The 13,381-nt window shown below is 47.5% G+C and overlaps 1 protein-coding gene across 2 annotated transcripts in view; it reads left to right on the top strand.

Annotated features, from left to right (window-relative positions):
- The window catches only part of FSTL4 (follistatin like 4), a 418,614-nt gene that overhangs the window by 349,386 nt on the left and 55,847 nt on the right, over window positions 1-13,381 (top strand). For both annotated transcript variants that reach the window (XM_032336727.1, XM_032336728.1), the window contains one exon: window positions 1,615-1,735. In XM_032336727.1, the coding sequence (XP_032192618.1) occupies window positions 1,615-1,735 (121 nt within the window). The remainder of the gene's footprint in view (window positions 1-1,614; window positions 1,736-13,381) is intronic.

Genomic DNA, 13,381 nt, shown 5'->3' on the forward strand with positions numbered 1-13,381 from the left:
AATCTTAAAAATAAATAAAATTTTATTGGAACTTAGAGACACTCATTAATTTATATATTGTTAATGTTTATTTTCGTGCTACAAGGCAGAGTTAAATAGTTCACAGAAACCCTATGGCCCACAAAGCCAAAAATATTTGCTATCTGTCCCTTTAAGAAAAACTTTCTTGTTCTTGTTTTTAAAGATTTTATTTATTTGAGAGCGAGATCACAAGTGGGCAGAGAGGAGAGAGAGAGAGACAGGAGGAAGCAGGCTCCCTGCGGAGCAGAGCCCGATGTGGGACTCGATCCCAGGACCCTGAGATCATGACCTGAGTTGAAGGCAGAGGCTTAACACACTAAGCCACCAGGGTGAACCTCCTGTTCTTGTTTTAATTCTAGTTAGTTAATGTACAGTGCTATATTAGTTTCAGGTGTATAATCTCGTGACCCAGTGCTTTCTCCCATCACCCGGTGGTCATCACCAGAGCGCTCCTTAATCCCCATCCCCTATTTCACCCATCCCCCCACCAGGACCGTCCCCTCTGGCAGCCATCAGTTTGGGTTCTTGGTTTGCCTCTTTCTAATTTTTTTTCTTTGCTTTCTTGTTTTGTTTCTTAAATTCCACGTGTGCGTGCAATCATAGAGTATTTGTCTTTCTCTGACTGACTTATTTCACTTAGCATCATACTCTAGCTCTGTCTATAGTGTTGCAAGCAAATGGCAAATATCATTCTTTTTGGTGGCTGAGTAATATCCCATTGTATATATATAGACCACATCTTCTTTATCCATTCCTCTATCGATGGACACGGGTTGTGTCCTGTTTGGTTATTATAGGTAATGCCTCTATAAACATGGGGGTGCATGTGTCCCTTTCAATTAGTATTTTTGGATTCTTTGGGTAAATACCTAGCAGTGCAATTGCTAGATCATAGGTAGTTCGAACTTTAACTTCAGCGAAACCTCCATACTCTTTCCACAGTGGCTGTACCAATTTGCATTCCCACAAACAGGGCAAGAGGGTTCCTTTTTCTCCACATCCTCACCAACACCTGTTGTTCCTTGAGTTGTTGATTTTAGCCTTTCTGACAGGTGTGAGGTGATAGCTCATTGTGACTTTGATTTGCATTTCCCTGATAAGTGATGAGGAATATCTTTTCATGTGTCTGTTGGCCATCTGTGTATCTTCTTTGGAGAAATGTCTGTTCATGTCTTCTGCCCACTTTTTAATTGGATTATTGGGGGGGGTGTTGAGTTTTATAAGAAAAACTCGCAGAGCTGCTCAGCAGGTGGACAAGAGCCCCCAGGAAACCAGCCAAGCAGGCTGAGGATTAGTAGTAGGAGGGAGCCCAGTTCATCGAAAACAAGAGGAATGAGTGGGAAGGTGTTTCAGCCCAGCCTCACAGAGAGTGTGAATCAGGCCTTAATTGGATAAACAAGGTTCAGGCCAATAATATGGAAGAGAGAAGGCGTTCCTGCTACCCTAGCCAGCCTGGCCCTGCCGGCAGCTCTGGCCAAACGCCTGGGTTTGGCCACAGCGTTTGTGTTTTCCTAGAAAAGCAAGAGCCTGGGCTCTCCTTCCCAGCCTACTCACTAGGGAGGCCAACCTGGTTGTCTTCCTCACCCTGTGCAGGACTTCGGAGAGGACAACTCCCTCTACATCACCAAGGTGACCACCGTCCACATGGGCAACTACACGTGCCACGCCTCCGGCCACGAGGAGCTCTTCCAGACCCACGTCCTGCAGGTGAATGGTTAGTAAATGGCTCCATGCATGTCGTCCCCTCTAAGTGCTCCCCAAACGCTGCTCATGGCAACCCGCCCCACTCATGTATTCTTGAAGATGTGTCCGAGTCTAAGATAGCCCACCTGTCTCATAAGTAAAGGGGAGCAGTGGAGAAAGGGCAGAGTTGGCCAACAAGTTTTTCTGTCGGCTTCCCCTGGAAGCCTCCCCTGAGGAGGTGATGGTGATGCCGGGGGCGAATCCCTTGGGCTGATCGCACTCAGCAGCTGAGGCTCCCACAGACCCCTGTAGAAGATGCCCTGCCTTCCCATGGTGATGGCCGGCAGCTGGGCTCTGGGATCCAGGGAGTAGTGGACACTGTCTAAAACACAACACTGCCGTTCCAGGGGCATGCAACTGTGTCACTTGTCCATGGAGAGACACGACTTCCTCCACTGGGGACAGGTTCCCATCTCCCTCCTGGAGGGACTCAGCAAATCCACAGCCGGGGCCCAGCCAAGACAGAACCTGAGCAAACGCGGGAGGTTTTCGTTGCTTCTCACAGACCCCCGTGTTGCCAGGACTCCTAGAAATGGAATTATTAACCCCTCTTGAGGACACCAACAACAAGCTAAAACAGCCAGCGATTTCTGAGCCACTCCCTGTGCTAACACATCCCATAGGCTTTCCCAGTCAGTATGGTCTAACCCATTATGGCTAAATCTCTAGGTATGGTCACTTGTCTGCAGTCACACCGCGGCTGGATGTCTTCCTAGACCCAGCACTGTGCTTTGACGTCTGTGTCGCACTGCTGGCCCGTCCAGCCTGGCCCCTCTGGCCATCAGAACAGAAAAGGCGTCCCCGGGTTTTGGCAGACCTGCACCCCACAGAAGTTAGCGTGTCCAGCCAGACCTAGCCAGGCTTCACTCCTCGTCCTTAGCAGGGTGTTCATGTGTTGGTGTGGAAACTTCTAGTCAGCCCTAGATCCTTTGCACCAGCTGGTGCTCACGGCTTCTGCTCTGAGAGAAAAGAAGCAAGGTGTTAAAAATGATTACATAATGAGGCTCAATTTCACTTTCCTCTGGAACCAGGGTAACAAGCCATTTAAGGACAACAGGGTGGTGCGCTCAGCCAGCGTCTACATTTACCCTACAGGATATTTGAGGGATTTTTATAGCCATACCTGCCTAACCCATATCCTAGTATTTGTCTTGACTGGGGACGTACTGAATTGTTTGGGGCTTTGTAGCTGGGCTTGCTGATCTGAATCCAGGCCTATGATGAAGTCACCAGATTTCTCCAGAAATAACCCAGGGGTTCCTAGTTACAACAGCCCCTGAGGGAGTTCACCCAGACCAGATTCCAAGCTCAGTCCTAAGTGCAGGCAGCTCAGCATGGTCTGCTCAGGGCAGAGCTGGAGCTCTGTGGCAGGAAGCTGGCTTTTCTGTCTGAAACTGGCAAGTGGTGCTCTGCATGGTACCATGTGGGTGACGGTTTGGTTGGGAGGCAGCTCCCTGCAGTTTGCCCCGGGTCCATCGTGTCCTCAGACGAGCCTAGAGAAGGGAAATAAACCATATTCACAGACTGTTCATTCTGCCCTTGGCCTCCTGCCGCCCCTTCCCAAGAATAGGGGGCGCAGGGAGATGGCTTGAGCTTTGTCCCATTTATTTCCTCCAAACAACTCCCTGAGGAGGGGAAGGGAGCCACCTGCCGAGGAACCGGAGTACCTCACAGGTGAGAGCCTATACTCGGGCCTCTGCGAGAGTCTCTGGGGTCTCAGATGCCTTCATAGACTAAGTGCCAAATCCATGCTGCCCCATGATCCCTCAGAATTCTGAGACTGAGGTCCTGATGGGGATGAGCCTATGTGTCACTCCCAGAGCTGAACACAAGAACAAGGCCCAGACCCAGGAGCACCATGAGGGATGGCTGAGTTTCAGGGAGAGAAGAGAGCCCTCCCCACCAGGAGGGAAGTGGGCTTCGCAGCTGGCATTGGAAAACCCCATTCACACCCGCCCTAGCCACCTGCCGCCCCCACCCGAAGGCCCCTACAGACCTAGTCTCCACTGAAGAGACTGCTTTTGGCCCAGAAGAGTCTACACACAGCAAAACTTCCTGCTGAGAATCAAAAGAGGCCACTTGATTTCCTAACTGCAGACAGATGGAAAGCCTCTCTTGGCGCGGAAGTACCATCAGCAGTCAGAGGGACCATGCTAGGACATTTGTGCTTTGTGATCAGTTTCCTTTGTCATTAAATTGGCCCCTGGTTCTTGGCTCCCGTGATAGGCAGGCGGGGCAGCTTGGGTAGCCCTAGCTTCAGTAGCCCATGCAGTCCTGGCCTGGGCTGATTCCCAGACACTTGGGGGAAACATGTGGGTCCCCTAACCAGCTCCCTCACCGGAGCACAGTGCTAACATAGGCTCAGAGTTGCCTCCCAAGGACACAACGGCACTGTCGGTTGACCTAGGAAGTAGAAGCAAGGCTTTCTAAGTATTGTAAGCTTGCTGTGTTGGACAGAAGGGGGCAAATGTCTTATCTGTATGGGAAGATGCTGAAAATAGGATATGAAAGAGATGATTATGATAGCATCGCGTGAGTACTTATTGCGTGCCATCCCTGTTTAACAGATGAGGTCACCAGGGATCCCAGCACCCAACCCTGCAGTTAGGAGCTGCAAAGCCGCTCTTGACTCCAAAGCTCAGACTCCCCACACCTGCCCTGTCCTGCTGTACCCATCCTTACCCAGGCATTGTGTTATTGCTGTTGGAGAATCCGGATGTTGGATGCGGGTGTGGTCATTCAGCAGCTATGTTGTGCTGCTGTGGGCTATGTGCTCTGGAGGACAGGTCCCAGGAGGGCCTGGGTGTTGTGGAAGTCCCACAGTGGCATTAGGCTCGGGGAGCTTTGCTAGGCTGCTGCTTGGTGCCAGAGGCTGTCAGGCGGAGCCTGAGAAGGCTGAGAAGACACTTCTGATGCTCAGGACAGAAGGAAGGCTGCCTAGCCTAGGAGTGCCCTGAGGAAGGGGAGAGAAAGCAGCAGCTGATTCCTCTGGGGGATTTGTTCCCTTTTGCCATTCATGCCAAGCATGATTGAAAACCATGAAAGCTGTCCCTGAGCTGCCCAGGTAAAACCCAGTGTGGTTGCCCAGCACAGCTGTTGGAGATCTGGTTTGGTTCCCCCTTGGCCGGGCAGATGGCCTGTTGCTTACTGAGCTGAGGCGGCGCCTGGGGCACCCAGTCAGGGAGTGATGCTCTGTATCTATTCCTTCACAGAGCTTCTCTACCAGAGGGAAGGGGCTGGGGGTGGGGGGATGATGAGAAAGGGCGGGAAGAGGGCCCTGCCCAGTTACCTGCTTCTCGGAAGGCTCCAAGCCTTTCTAGGACTTCTCCATCCCAAGCCCCGTGCAGACCCCAGCTAGCAGCCCCTGTCCCACAGAGTCAAGACATGAACCCTGAGCCAGAGGCGCCTGGGTTCAAGGGCTTGTGCTGGTGATTCCTTGACATACAAGGAAGGCAAGTAAGCTCACCTTTAAAATGGGAAGAACAGTAGTACCTCCTGCCTTAAAGGCCTGATGAGATCTGATATTCCTCCAGTGCTTGGAAATCCCTAATGCAGACAGAGTTCCCAGTTCAGGGTGGGACAGATATGGGAGAGATTTTGGTTGTCTCAAGCCACATGAAACTGTAGTTGGTGGACATAGATGCTCTGAAGAGTGGCCCCTCAGAAAGCATGCAACCCGTTATACAGATGGGAAAATCAAGACCCAGTGAAACTCGCCAAGCCAAAAATAAAATACTGACTTCTTTCTGGAGCTGCGCCACTCCTTGGCAGGAGGGGCCAGACCCCATATATAGGCCAGACCCCCATCTTCTGGGGGTTTTCCATCCCCAACTCTGCATTGACCTGGCTGGCTAAAGGGAGCCCTTCCAGACAACTCCTTCACTCAAATTATTAGTGTAATTTCCTCACAAACCAGGCCTCTCAGAGATGAGGCCCAAACACTGACATGATTTATAACTTCATGCAAACCTCCCATATTGCCCTCCTAGGAAAGAGCAAGAACTTGAGACATAAATGATTAATCCATTAAAATACAAACCCCTCCAACTCCCCACAGTTCAGACAAGTAACGATTCATTCCCAAAACACAATAATCCTCTCTCAAATCTGTTGATGACTCTAGCTTGGTCCTTTTGTGAATGTGTCTCTTACTTAGGACATATTTATGCTGCCTTTCACCTTGGAAATGATCCATGTTTCCCAAAGAAAATGGGCCTTTGTGTTACATATTCAAATGTTTTCACTGGAGGGTTTTGCAAATTTAAAAGAAAATGAATGTGTTTATCCAGAATATATTAATTTCAAATGATTTTTAGTGTGTGAATTAATACAAAAGGAGAGGGGAGATGCAGGCCAGAGGAAAACAGGTGCATCTTTGTTGCCAGCAGGAAGCTGTGCCTGCACTCCAGCCCCTCAGTCTCTCACAGTGAGAATACCAAGCTTTTCCTGACTGGGCCCCAACCCGGTGGGAACCAGGGCTCCCGGGGTCTTTGACCCCTCCCTGACCCCCCTGTTTTTCTCGGGCTCACCTGTCCCTACGGGAGACTGCATCCTGAGCTCTGGCTCTGCTAGGAGTTAGGAGTCACAGCTTCTGCCCAAAGGAAGCAGGTGTTCCCTCAGAGCCTGGGGCCTGGACCACACCTCGGCAGCATGTGTGGATATCTCCTCACGTATGAGGACACCTGGGTTCTCAGGGCAGTAAGTGCAATCCCACCGCACTGAAGGAATAATGCTTTGGTTGTTTTTTGTGTTTTTTGGTTTTTGTTTTTTAAACCTTGTCGGGCCAGTCTCCCAGTTAGCAGGTGGTCAGGTCAGGGCATGACGGACTTCTCAGTGGAGCTCCTTGGTGCCTCGTGGGTCTCCTTCCATGTCACAGGTTCCCTTTGTGCAGGGCCTGAAGCCAGGAAGACTCAGGAGGGCCAGGACTGGGTGCAACATCCCTTCCATCGCTGCTGGCCTGGCTGGGCCCCCGTGGTCTCCTCCATGCCAGTTTCTCAGGACAGACAGGATGGGAAGCCTGAGCCACGGGTCCACAGCAGGGGGGGCACCAGCCTCGTGGCCCCTCCAGCCCACAGCCCCATGTTCACAGTCACATACATGCAGGCTCATTCCTGATAGCCTTGTGTCTTGGCCCCCACCTATCCCCAAATACTCCAGCCCATGAATTTGTGCTGACAGTTCCTTGGCTGAGAATTCTCTCCCCTCCTTTCCTGCCCACCTCTTCCATCAGGGGTCCGTGTAACCTGCTTTGACCAGACACATACTGAGTTTCTCCTGCAGGCCCCTCCCAGGCCATGCTCTGAAAACCCAGCAGCGAGCAGACCGAAACCTCCATCCTCACGGAGCAGGTCTAAGGGTGAGAAGTACGAAGGAGGAAAGTTAAAAAACAAAGGAACAAGGAAAGTCAGATACAGGATAGAAATGGTAGAGGGGATGGCAAGACAAGGCCTTACTGAGAAGTTGACATTTCTTTCAACTTGGTGGGAAGGTCACCAGTCCTTCAGAAGGCTTTTGGCCTGAGCTCCCAGAGGACAGAATGACCATTTTTTGAGATAAGAGGGGAATAGATGAGTAGATTCGGGGAAGAAAGCTCAGAAGCTCATGCAGACATAGTAAATGCCAGGTGCTGTGAAGCCAGTTGGGCTTCCACGAATGAAGTTGAAGGGACAAGTTGGACCAAGGAGGAGTGGTCAGCTGTGCCCAGTGCTGCAGACAGCTCAGGGAGGATGGGGTCAGAGAACTGGGCATCGAGTCAGGTTTGGCATAGGGTGGGAGGTGGGAATCGCTGGAGAAGAGCCATTTCCATGGGGCAGTAGGGGCCTCTGCCTGGAACTGACCCAGGAGGCAACGGGGGAGAGAAATTCGAGCCCCCGAATATGAGCAACTCTTCAGGGTGCTTCCAAGGAGGAAAATGGGGCAGCACTGGGGAGAGAATTTGGGGGAAAGAGAAGTTTGGGAGTTTTTTAAGATGGAAATTAAAAGTTTTCTATAGGCTCATTAGGAATGAGTTTTCTATAGGCTCATTAGGAATGCTCATTAGGAAGAGGGAAAGGGGCGCAGGAGGAGGAGAGAAGTACAGGGAACGTCCTAGAGCAGGTGGCAGGAGGAGAGCACCTGCCCCGCCTGGCAGTCCACTCCAGGGGGAGGTGCAGGAGAGAGCCCCACCCCCTGAAGAGGCTGCAGGAGCAGCAGTGTCTCCAGGCTTCCATTTGGGTAAGAAGGTGAAAAAAAGTTCGTACTAGAATTTGAGGATATTGGACATTTTGCTCATGGCTGAACATGAGTTCCAGAAGGTGACAACCGAAGGTCTGGGGGATAAGGTACACCCCAGAGGCACAGGCATCTTATGAAGACTGATGTGACCCTGAATCGAGGACATGAGGAGAAGTGTCCTCACAGTCCCCATTTGTGGAGTCAGGGCAAGATGGGGAAGAGGGGGCTCTGGCAGATGGAACAGGCCTGAGACCCCCTCGATAGTCTGGCAGATCGAGGGACGGAAGTCAGAGGAGGAGTAATCTCAGCCCCCAGGAGGACAGTGGCTCATGGAAACCTAACAGCCAGCAGAGGGGCCTCGCACTGTGAGCAACCCCACCTGGGGGAAGTGTCTTTGTCCGCAGACCTGTATTTTTAAGGGAATGACTCATTCCACATCCTTGACTTTCAGACCAGTTTCATTTCGTTCTAGAATAGGGCTGAACATTTCAGTTCAAAGTTAGCCCTGAATTGGTCTTTGAGTGACTGCAAGTCAGAACTAAGTCCAGGGCTCACCCGGAGGCTGATAACTAGAAGCGGATCCTCCAGCCCCAGCCCAGATCTCCGGGATCAGACATTGTAGAGTGGGCACCAGTGCCGTTTTAACAAGCCCCCGAGGGGATGCAGAAACACAATCTAGTTTGAAAACTTCATGGGTCCACAGATTCTATCAAAGGTCAGGGTTGAGGCAAAGGACAGTCTTCAAGGCTGGTGCTGACCACTGGCCATCTCACTGAAGAGGTCAGTCCACAAACCATGGGTTTAGATTCCCCAGTTCAACAGACAAAGTTTAAGTAAAGTAGCTCAGTACTTACCTTGTGAGGTGGAGAGTGGATCCTGCTCTCTTCTGGCAATTCTTCCCCCACCCCTGTCCCCATGCACCAACAGCCCCTCATCGCACCTGGAGTTCACTGTTGAACCACCTGCCCCCAGACAGCAAGCTCCACCGGGATCAGGGCTGTTCTGCCTGTATTCCCTGCTCTGCCCATAATGCCTGGCACTTTGGTGGTATTTAATAAATGTTGGCTGCACATAATGAATTGACAGAGCTTGCTGAAACCAATCCACGCCATTAGTATGGTGCCTGACTCAGAGTTGGGGGATTCCTTCAGCCCTCCCCTGGCCCTAACCTCCCCCACCCCTGCTTTGCACATTTGCTACTGTCATATTTTGTAATATCTGGTAGGAAACAGTGCCCATCATCACCTCGCCTTTCAAAATTTCCTCAGCTGTCCTGGCACATTTTTTTCTTCTGGGTAACTTCTGGGTCGAGCCCCCACCGACTGATTTTCATTGCAATTAGATTAAATGTATGGCTCAATTTGGACTATCTCTCTTCTTAACTGCGGTAAATCTTCCATTCCCAGAACATGACTCTCCAATTATTGAAGTCTTTTTTTTATGTCCTCAGTGAGATTTTAGATTTTTTTCATTTAGGTCCAGAGTGATTTCTGTTTGATTGCTGCCAGGAAGTAAGCTATTAGTTTTCTAGGTTTTGGTGCTGGGACCCCTCTCTGCACTCACTTATTGAAACTTACTACTTTGGGGTTCATTATCTAGAGCGTAACAAGGTAAAATATCATTTTTCTACATCCTTTTAATACTTCTCATTTCTTGCCTTCAATCGACAATCACACCTTGAATCGTGTTAAGAGTCTGATATTGCCTTCTTTCTCTTTTACTTTTTTTTTCTGACTTAATGTTTCACAATTCCATAAAGAATGGTGCTATTTCTTCTTTTTATGGAAATATTCCTCACTGTTGGAAACAAATATCATTCTGTTCCTATTTTATTGAGGTTTTTTCCCCTAAGAAATTGATTCTGAATTTTTTTTTCAAAAGCCCTTTCAGTGTCTAGCAAGAGAATCAAATGATTTTTCTTTTTTGACTGCTTTGGATTTTGGAGGTGATTAATTACAGATTTCCTGATAGTTAGCCATTGAAACATATTATGCTTGGTCACGGTGTGCTCTTTTAACACCAGGCGAGTCTTGATTTACTAATATGTCACTTGGGATTTTGGTATATCCAGTCAAAGTGAATTAGGTCTGTAGTCCTCTTTTTTTGTACTCTCTTTGACAGGTTGTGGTGCCCAGTTTATAAAATTTGCAACGTCTTCTCTGTCTTATGCTTTAGGAATTATCGGTTCCTTAAATATACAAAATACCCTCCTATGAAACTACTCAGGGTGCCTATGGGTTAGTAGCAATTTTTTATTGACTTATAATTATTTGTTCCAGGGGTACAAGTCTGTGAAGCATCAGTCTTACACAATTCACAGTGCTCACCATAGCACATACCCTCCCAATGTCCATCACCCAGCCACCCTATCCCTCCCCACCCTCTCAACTCCAGGAACCGTCAGTTTGTTTCCTGAGATTAAGAGTCTCTTATGGATTGTCACCCTCTCTGGTTTCATCTTATTTCATTTTTCCCTTCCTTCCCCTATGCTCCTCTGTCTTATTTCTCTTATTCCTTGTATCAGTGAGATCATACGATAATTGTCTTTCTCTGTTGACTTATTGTGCTTAGCATAATACCCTCTAGTTCCATCCACATCATTGCAAATGGCAAGATTTCAGGGGTATTTATGGCTGCATAATATTTGTGTGTGTGTGTGTGTGTGTGTGTGTGTACATACATACATGCATATACATTCCGCCTCTTTATCTATTCATCTGTTGATGGACATCTGGGCTCTTTCCATAGTTTGGCTATTGTGGACATTGCTGCTATAAACATTCGGGTGCACCTGCCCCTTCAGATCACTACATTTGTAGCTTTGGGGTAAATAGTTGGTAGTGATTTCCTGGGTCGTAGGGTAACTCTATTTTCAACTTTTTGAGGAACCTCCATACTGTTTTCCAGAGTGGCTGTACCAGGTTGCACTCCCACCAATAGTGTAGGAGGGTTCCTCTTTCTCTGCATCCTTGTCAATGCCTGTCATTTCCTGAGATGTTAATTTTAGCCATTCTGATTGGTGTGAATTGGTATCTCATTGTGGTTTTGATTTGTATTTCCCTGATGCCGAGGGATGTAGAATACTTTTTCATGTGTCTGTTGGCCATCTGGAGGTCTTCTTTGCAGAAATGTCTTCATGTCCTCTGCCCATTTCTTGATTGGATTATTTGTTCTTTGAGGGTTGAGTTTGATAAGTTCTTTATAGATTTTGGATATTAACCCTTTAGCTGAAATGTCATTTGCAAATGCCTTCTCCCATTCTGTCAGTTGTCTTTTGGTTTTGTTGACTGTTTCCTTGGCTGTGAACAAGATTTTGATCTTGATGAAATTCCAACAGTTCATTTTTGCCCTTGCTTCCTCTGCCTTTGGTGATGTTTCTAGGAAGAAGTTGCTGTGGTTGACATTGAAAAGGTTGCTTCCCTCTAGGATTTTGATGGGTTCCTTTCTCACATTGAGGTCTTTCATCCATTTGAGTCTATTTTTGTGTGTGGTATAAGGAAATGGTCCAGTTTCATTCTTCATCATGTGGCTGTCCAATTTTCCCAACACCGTTTGTTGAAGAGACTGTCTTTTTTCCATTAAACATTCTTTCCTGATTTGTTGAAGATTAGTTGACCACACAGTTGAGGGTCTATTTTGGGGCTCTCTATTCTGTTCCACTAATCTTTGTGTCTGTTTTTGTGCCAGTACCATACTGTCTTGATGATGACAGCTTTGTAACAGAGCTTGAAGTCTGGAATTGTAATGCCACCAGCTTTTGCTTTCTTCTTCAATATTCCTCTAGCTATTCAGGGGCTTTTCTGGTTCCATGCAGATTTTAGGATTATTTGTTCCAGCTCTGTGAAAGAAGTTGATGGTATTTTGATAGGGATTGCAGTAAACATGTAGATTGCTCTAGGTAGCATAGATATTTTCATAGTATTTGTTCTTCCAATCCATGAGCATGGCACATTTTTCCATTTCTTTGTGTCTTTCTTTATTTCTTTCATGAGTATTCTATAGTTTTCTGAGTACAGATTCTTTGCATCTTTGGTTAGATTTATTCCTAGGTGTCTTATGGTTTTGGGTACAGTTGTAAATGGGACTGAGTCTTTAATTACTCTTTTTTCAATCTTAGTGTTGGTGTATAGAAATGCAACTACTTTCTGGACACTGATTTTACATCCTGACACTTTACAGAATTCCTGTATGATTTCTAGCAGCGTTGGGGTGGAGTCTTTTGGGTTTTCCACACAAAGTATCATATCATCTGGAAAGGGTAAGAGTTTGACTTCTTTGCTGATTCAGTTGCTTTTATTTCTTTTTGTTGTCTGATTGCTGAGGCTAGCACATCTAGAACTATGTTGAACAGACATGATGATAGTGGACATCCTTAGTGTTCCTGACCTTAATGGAAAAGCTCTCAATTTTTCCTGACCTTAATGGAAAAGTTCTCAGTTTTTCCTCCATTGAGAATGATATTCACTGTGGGTTTTTCATAGATGGCTTTGATGAAAATGAGTGATATGTGTATCCTCTATGCCTACACTATGAAGAGTTTTTTTTTTTGATGATTTTTTTTATTTATTTTTTTTTATTTCCAGCATAACAGTATTCATTATTTTTGCACCACACCCCATGCTCCATGCAATCCGTGCCCTCTATAATACCCACCACCTGGTACCCCAACCTCCCACCCCCATCCCTTCAAAACCCTCAGATTGTTTTTCAGAGTCCATAGTCTCTCATGGTTCACCTCCCCTTCCAATTTCCCCCAACTCCCTTCTCCACTCTAAGTCCCCATGTCCTCCATGCTATTTGTTATGCTCCACAAATAAGTGAAACCATATGATAATTGACTCTCTCTGCTTGACTTATTTCACTCAGCATAATCTCTTCCAGTCCCGTCCATGTTGCTACAAAAGTTGGGTATTCATCCTTTCTGATGGAGGCATAATACTCTATCCCCAGGGGTACAGGTCTGTGAATCACCAGGTTTACACACTTCACAGCACTCACCAAAGCACATACCCTCCCCAATGTCCATAATCCCACCCCCTTCTCCCAAACCCCCTCCCCCCAGCAACCCTCAGTTTGTTTTGTGAGATTAAAAGTCACTTATGGTTTGTCTCCCTCCCAATCCCATCTTGTTTCATTTATTCTTCTCCTACCCACTTAAGCCCCATGTTGCATCACCACTTCCTCATATCAGGGAGATCATATGATAGTTGTCTTTCTCTGCTTGACTTATTTCGCTAAGCATGATACGCTCTAGTTCCATCCATGTTGTCGCAAATGGCAAGATTTCATTTCTTTTGATGGCTGCATAGTATTCCATTGTGTATATATACCACATCTTCTTGATCCATTCATCTGTTGATGGACATCTAGGTTCTTTCCATAGTTTGGCTATTGTGGACATTGC

The sequence above is a fragment of the Mustela erminea genome, chromosome 3 (assembly GCF_009829155.1).
Source record: "Mustela erminea isolate mMusErm1 chromosome 3, mMusErm1.Pri, whole genome shotgun sequence".
NCBI classification, from domain to species: domain Eukaryota; kingdom Metazoa; phylum Chordata; class Mammalia; order Carnivora; family Mustelidae; genus Mustela; species Mustela erminea.